The sequence below is a fragment of the Mirounga angustirostris genome, unplaced genomic scaffold (genome assembly GCF_029215605.1).
Source record: "Mirounga angustirostris isolate CCGP_5_RB_7025 unplaced genomic scaffold, mMirAng1.0.hap1 SCAF_7, whole genome shotgun sequence".
Classification (NCBI taxonomy): domain Eukaryota; kingdom Metazoa; phylum Chordata; class Mammalia; order Carnivora; family Phocidae; genus Mirounga; species Mirounga angustirostris.
In genome coordinates, this window is record NW_026991715.1 from 6,227,331 (window position 1) to 6,235,406 (window position 8,076).

An 8,076-nucleotide genomic window follows, 5' to 3' on the forward strand; every position below is an offset into this window, starting at 1 on the left:
AGTTTTATAAGTTCTTTATATATTTTATATACTAACCCTTTATCAGATATGTCATTTGCTAATATCCTCTTCCATTCCATGGGTTGCCTTTTAGTTTTATTGATTGTTTCCTTCACTGTGCAGAAACATTCTTATTTTGTTGTAGTCTGAATAGTTTATTTTTGCTTTTGTTTCCCTTGCCTGAAGAGACATATTTAGTAAGAAGTTCCTATGGCCAGTGTCAAAGAGGTTACTGCCTGTGTTCTTTTCTAGGATTTTTATGGTTTCATGACTCACATCTAGGTCTTTCATCCATTTTGAATTTATTTTTGTGTATGGTGTAAGAAAGCAGTCAGTTTCATTCTTTTGCATGGATGCTGACCAGTTTTCCCAACACCATCTTTTTCCCATTGGGTATTTACTCCTACTTTGTTGAAAATTAATTGACTATAGTTGTGGGTTTCCTTCTGGGTTTTCTATTCTGTTCTATTGATCACTTTGTATATTTTGGTGCCAGTACCATGCGGTGTTGATCACTACAACTTTGTAATGATACTTGAAGTCCAGAATTCTGATGCCTCCAGCTTTGCTTTTCTTTTTCAGTGTTGTTTGGGCTATTTAGGGTCTTTAGTGGTTCCATTCATATGTTAGCATTGTTTGTTCTATCTCTGCAAAAAATGCTGATGGTATTTTGATAGGGAATGCATCAAATGCATAGATTGCTTTGGGTAGCAAACTATGTTAACTATTTTTCTTTTAAATCCATGAGCATGGATTGTCTTTCAATTTCTTTGTGTCATCTTCAACTTTCATCAGTATGTTATAGTTTCTGAGGACAGGTCTTTCACCTCTTTGGTTAGGTTGATTCCTAGGTATCTTCTTGCTTTTGGTGCAATTGTAAATAGAATAGATTCCTCAATTCATATTAATTAATTCTTATCTTATGGATTATTGAGAGAATTCAATTATATATCCATGCATGTAAAGCACTAGTATTTGTTGAGTGATCAGAAACTATTATATTATTATTATCATTGTTGTTAAGGTGATGAGTCGTACTAAATGTGTTTTAATGTCAATGAACATTCAAAGTGGTAAATCTAAGTGTTATAGCTAAGGTGTTTTTAGTGCCAAACAAATGGATTCTGTTTCTTCACTGAATACTTCTAAGATACCTTTGTTTCCTTATATATTGATTTTTTATATATTTACATTGACTAAGCGCAAAAGGTAAACCCAAATCTTCATTCTCTTTAAAAAGGAATTGAGTAAAAATAGATCCATCAACAGATATACTGTGTCCCCTATATTCATCTATCATAATACTCACTTCTGAGGGGCAAAATGCATTTTTAAGTAAATAACAATTGCTTGACTGAAATCTATCTCAGGAAAAAATACTGTAACTCTTCTTGTTTGACTCTGAACCTACACCAGGCCTATAAGTAAGAGAGAGGAGAATAATAGGGCAAAAGTAAAGCTTTGTGGAGGCTTAATTTTTGGATGAGAAGAAAAGATGATAGTATGGGTGAAAGTGATAAAAAAAAGGAAGGTGGGAAATTAAGTGGCTAAAAGAGGATTGGTAAAAACTAAGAAAGCAATATGGGGACAGTGCAGAGAAAAGGACACCATAAGGTATCACTCTGATTGGTGGGACGAGTGGGCAGCTACTTATATATAGCTTGACCTGGCATGGGCCAAGAGGACTCCCACATTTCCCCATTGCTCTGATGATGTTTGGCATTCCAGCATTAGAGATCCTTCCTTTTTCCTAAGGCTTTTTCCTCTGCTAAAAATTTAATCTCCCCATCACCCAAAGAGATTAAACATTGGAACAATATATGTAGCATATCAATTACTGGGAACATTCTTGAAAATATCAGAAAACATGTGAATGTTGAGTACAAGAAGTGGGCCAGGGAAACCATCGGAAAAAGGATTCAAGTAGAGAAGGTGACAGTCCTGTTCATAATTTGGCTTAAGTTAGGAAAATAACTATGGTAAAGGCAAAATGTATTGATCTCATGGTTCATATATATATGTACACCATCATAAATGAAAAGAGTTCTTGTCCTCCCTGTATCCCCTATAATCCTTACAAACCAGTCTGTATGGTGAAAATGGCAAAGATGTTACAGCTCTCCCACACAGAATACAACAGTTCTAAGATCCGGCAACAACTAGATTTTTTTTGTCCAAATGCTATATGAACCATTGTTTATATGACTCTGACAAACTAAGTAGGGTGCTTTATTATGACACACCCACAGAGAGTACAGTGAATGCTTATAAGCAGCACAACACATGATCAAGGTTCCTGACACTTAAAACAGCCAGCATTCAGGAAACATGCATTGAGCACTGAGCATCTGCAATTTCCAGAATTTGGCCAAAGTTTGGCTTAATAAAATATTATTGAATTCATTAACCTTTCCACTGTATTTCCTCTCCATCATGATCATATAAATGCCCAATTTTCCCCTTCCCATTTGCAAGTTGCTTCTATTATTACATCTCACTTCCTCTCACTTTTATCCAGAAAGTCTAAGCCATAGCCCTGAAGAACTTTCCATGTTATTCTCTGTTGTCCTGCTTCTTTATGCACGGTGTTTCTGACACCTGGAATGCCCTTTTTCAAATGGGAAAGCTCTTCCACATTTTTAAGATGTAATAAAATATTATCTCCAGCACAAAGTCTTCCCTTATTTCTTTGTAACATTTGAACAATTTCCTTTAAAACCAATATCACATTTTGTTATAATAATGGTCTCTTTCCTTCAACTTGCTGATGCCAGAGGTGATGTTCATATATCTTTGTAACCTTATAGTCTAGAATTTGCCCGGCACAGATACTGAACTCAATAGACATGTGTAGAGTGAAAGAATAACTGAGTGAATCAGTGAAATGAGTTATAGAAAGAGTGAGGTATTAAGTTTTAAATTTGTCAATACATAAATCTCCAATTCATTTACTTTAGCATAAATATTTATTTATTTATTTTGTTATATTTTTAGTTATGTTATGTTAGTCACCATACAGTACATCATTAGTTTCTGATGTAATATTATTTAAATCTAGCAGAGAAATACATGATTTTATGGGAATGTATAATCTCAGATGTACACTGAAAAAATGGAAAAAATAAGATTTTTATGGTTCTGTAAATAATTTACAATACAGTATTGAATGTAGCTGAAAGATATATCTGATAGGATTTCAAGTCTTACTTGTCTTACTCTGTGAACTATCAATTATCACATGACACTGCATCAATTTGGCCAAGTCCCTTAATTTCAATGAGTATCATTTCCTTGCTTATATAATATAAACATTGGACTACATCCATATTCCTCTATCTGGTCTAATTATAAGAACTGCATGTAGAATATGATTCAATAGGTCTGGAGGAGGGTACAGGCATGTTTTCATCAGGCAACTTTAAGTAACGGAAATATTTTATTTCATAAGCCCCATGAAACTAAAAATCAGATATTATATTATTAACTTTTCAAAAGCTATAAAGTAGAAAATATGCAAACAAAGTTTATTATCACACAATTATTGATAACCTATGTCTTCATGTTACAGGCCTAGGCAGGCTTGAGTGTTCAAAATATTTACAAAGGAGGAAAACAAAAACACAAACAAAAACAAAACAGAACGCCTCTTCTGAAAATATTACCAAACTACAGGGTTCAGGAAAAGGATATCTGTCCATTAATAACTATGGTATAAGGCAGAATGCAATATACACCATGAGAGACTGATGAATATAGAAGATAGGAGGAGAGGTGAAGCCATGTCTCAGAACCACAGAAGAGAGCATTTGAGCTAGGACTTTGAAAGTGGCTAATACACTTCAGCACTTAAAATTAAACTGAATTGCTTTTTCTCTGCTCACTCGTTTTTGAAAAATATATGTCTCAAACTTATGGATTGTTCACCACCCTTGCCCCATCACACTCATACATGTGCTATAAATTCTTGCCCTTAGCATTATTTTTAATTGTACCTACAGGTACAGGTGAAAACCGCAAGAAGCAGTGGAATCACTCTGACTGACTCTACATATATGCACATCTCTGGGACTGCTAAGGGACATGAGGGCACTGATTCTGCTATTTACGTCAATTGAACTTCAAAGTATGCCTAATACAGGCATTTAAACCTGTTGGCCGACAATGTTCTAGAATCTTTAGGCTCACTAATTCTTTTAATCTGTATGTCACTCCTGTGGTGCGGGTAGGCTTCAGTCCAATTTTACAGAAGAAGGAAGACAGACACAGAAGGATGATCCAACTACACAAAGGCCATCAGGCAGGTAAATATGGTGATTTAGATGAAGCTTCAAACTCTGGTACTGATCTTCTGGAGGCTGTGTTTTTAACTGATCTACAATACTGCCTCTGCTTCTACAGTTTGTATGTCCAACCAAACCTTTGCTAAAATAGATATTCTACCTTTTAAAATAAAGCACTTCTTGTAAGATGGACCCTATTAATCTCCTCCATCATTACCTTCTGTCTTACTTTTGTACAGCATCAACTAGTACCTTGAATTACCTTGATGACAGAAACAAACTTCACGCAGAATAGGAAAATTTCTGTGAAACTAGCAACAACCATTTTTAATAGGTCTCTTCTTAAATAATGGTGCCATGATTAGAAATTCTGTTCTAGTTTACCTGACTTAAGAGATACTTGAGTTGGGATTAGAGCAAAGAGGACTCATGGGCAAATGGGAAAATTCCCTATGTGGGAGAGAAAAGGTAAGCACAGACAATGCTCAATTCTGAAAATGCTTTTCTGTCCTCAGGTTATCAAAACCTTTTCTTCCCATCTTCAGGAGAATCTTCTTCATTTTCCCTGAAGTCTCCCAAGACTGAATGAAAATGTTGACTTTTATAAATCTAAAATGATCATAACTCTTCTGTTGAAGTTATATCTGCACAAGACCTCAAGGAGATGCATTTGTAAGTGCTTTAACAAATACACGTGATACATTTTCATCAAATTGATTAGCTTTTAGTTGATAGAACATTAAATGTACCTGTGTTCTTATTTGGTTACTATTAGTGATTACAGTTTGTAACAGTAGCTACAGTCTATAAATTGTAGTTTATTGAAAAATTCATGAGATACAATTAATGAAAATTTTATATGTCAAGAAGTTATTTATAATGCTAAAGAGATAACAACAAGCTGAGAGAGGAGTCCTGAGAGTAAGAAAAGTAGACCAGATGTACAGTAACAAATTGGATGGAATAGTGCTCTTATCATTCTTTTCTGGGCAATGATGTTCAGCCATGGAGAGAAACAATAAGACTGTCACCACAGATTTTATTCTCTTGGGGCTCTGGCCTGAGCTTAGCCACCTTGTGATCCTTATCTGCCTCATTCTTCTGGTCTACCTTATGGCTGTAATGGGCAATGCTGTTCTCATTCTCCTCATCTGGCTGGATTCTCGACTCCACTCTCCTATGTACTTCCTGCTCAGCCAGCTTTCCCTTATTGATGTGGCCTTGATCTCAACTACTGTCCCCAAAATGGTCACAAACTTCTTCTCAGGGAAAAGAACCATATCACAGATAGGCTGTGGAGCCCAGATCTTATTCAGCTTAGCCTTGGGAATTTCTGAGTGCCTTCTACTGACCCTTATGTCCTATGACCGCTACATTGCCATCTGCAATCCACTGCGTTATTCAGTCTTGATGAGCCATACCATCTGTAAACAGATGGTCATTGGGTCCTGGGTAGGAGGGGCAATAACTTCCCTAGTTCATACAGCCTATGTCATGCACTTACCAATCTGTCATCCTCGAGAGATCCCACACTTCTTGTGTGAGGTCATGGCACTCCTGAAGCTCACCTGTGAGGACATTTCAACCTACGTGAAGTCAGTGGTGGTCTCAAGCTTTCTGGTGGTCCTCATCCCTCTGAGTCTCATCCTGGCTTCCTATTTCCACATATTCTTTGCTGTCTTCCGCATGAACTCCCTTGAAGGCAAGAACAAAGCCTTGGCCACATGTTTCTCCCACCTCTGTGTGGTCACTCTCTACTTTGGCCCTGCCATATTAGTCTACATGAGGCCAGGATCTTCTAAAACCCCCAAAATAAACCAGTCCCTCTTTATGTTTAATGCCATTCTTACCCCTATGCTTAACCCCCTCATCTATAGCCTGAGAAACAAGGATGTCATAGCAGCTATGAAGAGTATAATGCTCAGTAGATGCCTCCTGAAAAAGGTGAAAAGCCACCTAGGTTGCCATACCTAATTATAACCATATGTTAGCATATTTCCTTGAATCATTTTAAGACACTTTAGGACTTGACAAGTTTGGTTATGAGAATCATGGATATACTAGAGGTCATCTGTTTCAATCCCCTTATTGTGTGAAAATAATAAAATAAATAAAGTGAAATATAAAATAACTTACTGATGTCTTCAGAGCACCACCCAAAGATCCAATTCTTCCAACAAAAATTCCTGAAACTGCAGTGCTTTTCTAAATAACACAAAGCATCATTTTTGCTCATATATACCCAAGTGACAAATGTATTCATCTACCTAAACATGTCTAAGAGTAAGAAGGTATGAGCTGCTCCTAAGAACAATGAGAGAATTCAGAATTTCAGGGTTGGCTGAGGAAGCATAACTTTAACAGCTGCATTCAATGGTTATGGCATTAAAATAATCTGATCTCCCTTGAACTATAAAAGCAGCTTTTAGGTTGTCAAAAGCTTGCATACCTGCAACCCAGTAGTTGGCATTTTTTTCCCCATGAGGAACAAAGAGTAAAACTGCCTCCTTTCTCTTGGCCTCAGCAAATTTTCAGTTTTCTGTGAAAAAGAAAATGGAAAGAGGATCACTGTTATCTCCACAAATTCTAGCAAACTAAATTGAATAGCACATTAAGAGGATTACACAATTTGATCAAGTGAGATTTTCCCTGAACATAAGGATGGTCCAACATGTAAATATCAATCAATGTGATACACCACAGAATAAGGGGGGAGGTAATTATATTAATACCTCAGGAGATGTAGAAAAAAAATCATTTGACAGAATTCAACAAGCTTTCATGATAAAAACACTCAGCAAACTAGGAATAAAAGGAAACAACCTCCAAATAATAAAGACCATATATGAAAATCCAAGAGTGGAGCATCATACTCAATGGTGAAAGACTAAAAGTTTTTCTGTAAGTTAGGAATAAAATAGAGATGCCCACACTCAACCATTTACTTTCAACATAGTATTGGAAATCCTAGCCAGAGCCATTAGTTAAGGAAAATAACTAAAATTCTTCCAAATTGGAAAAGAAGAAGTAAAATTAATTCTCTTTGTAGATGACATGAGCTAAAGACAAAAAAACAAACAAAACAAAACAAAACAAAACTAGTTGTTTTTTAATTTAAATTACAGTTAACATACAGTGTAATATTAGTTTCAGGTGTACAATTTTGTGATTCAACACTTCCAGACAACACCTGGTGCTTATCACAAGTTCTGTCCTTAGTTTCAATCAAAATCCTAGAGAACATAGGCATAACTTACTCTTTGACATCGGCCACAGCAACTTCTTTCAAGACACTTCTCTAAAGACAAGGGAAGCAAAAGCAAAAATGAACTATTGGGACTTCATCAAGATAAAAAGCTGCACAACAAAGGAAACAATTAACAAAACAAAAAGGCAAACTACAGAATGGGAGAAAATACTTGCAAATGACATTACAGATAAAGGGCTGGTATCCAAGATCTATAAAGAACTTCTCAAATTCCACACCCAAAAAACAAATAATCCAGTCAAGAACTGGGCAGAAGACATGAACAGACACTTCTCCAAAGAAGACAAATAAATGGCCTCTAGACATATGAAAAAGTGCTCCACATCACTTGCCATCAGGAAGATAAAGATCAAAAACACAATTAGATACCATCTTACACCTGTCAGAATGGCTAAAATTAACAAGACAGGGAACACCAAATGCTGGCAGGAATGTGTAAAAAGGGGACCCTCTTACACTTTTGGTGGGAATGCAAGCTGGTACAGCCACTCTGGAAAACAGTATGGAGGTTCCCCCAAAAGTTAAAAA

The 8,076-nt window shown here is 36.1% G+C and overlaps 1 protein-coding gene across 1 annotated transcript; it reads left to right on the forward strand.

The window, feature by feature from the left end:
- The first annotated feature begins 5,285 nt into the window (after positions 1–5,285).
- On the forward strand, positions 5,286–6,254 carry LOC123842120 (olfactory receptor 2AJ1-like). Its single transcript, XM_045871535.2, has one exon. It carries the CDS (start codon positions 5,286–5,288, stop codon positions 6,252–6,254), a length of 969 nt encoding a protein of 322 aa, XP_045727491.2.
- Positions 6,255–8,076: the final 1,822 nt, after the last annotated feature.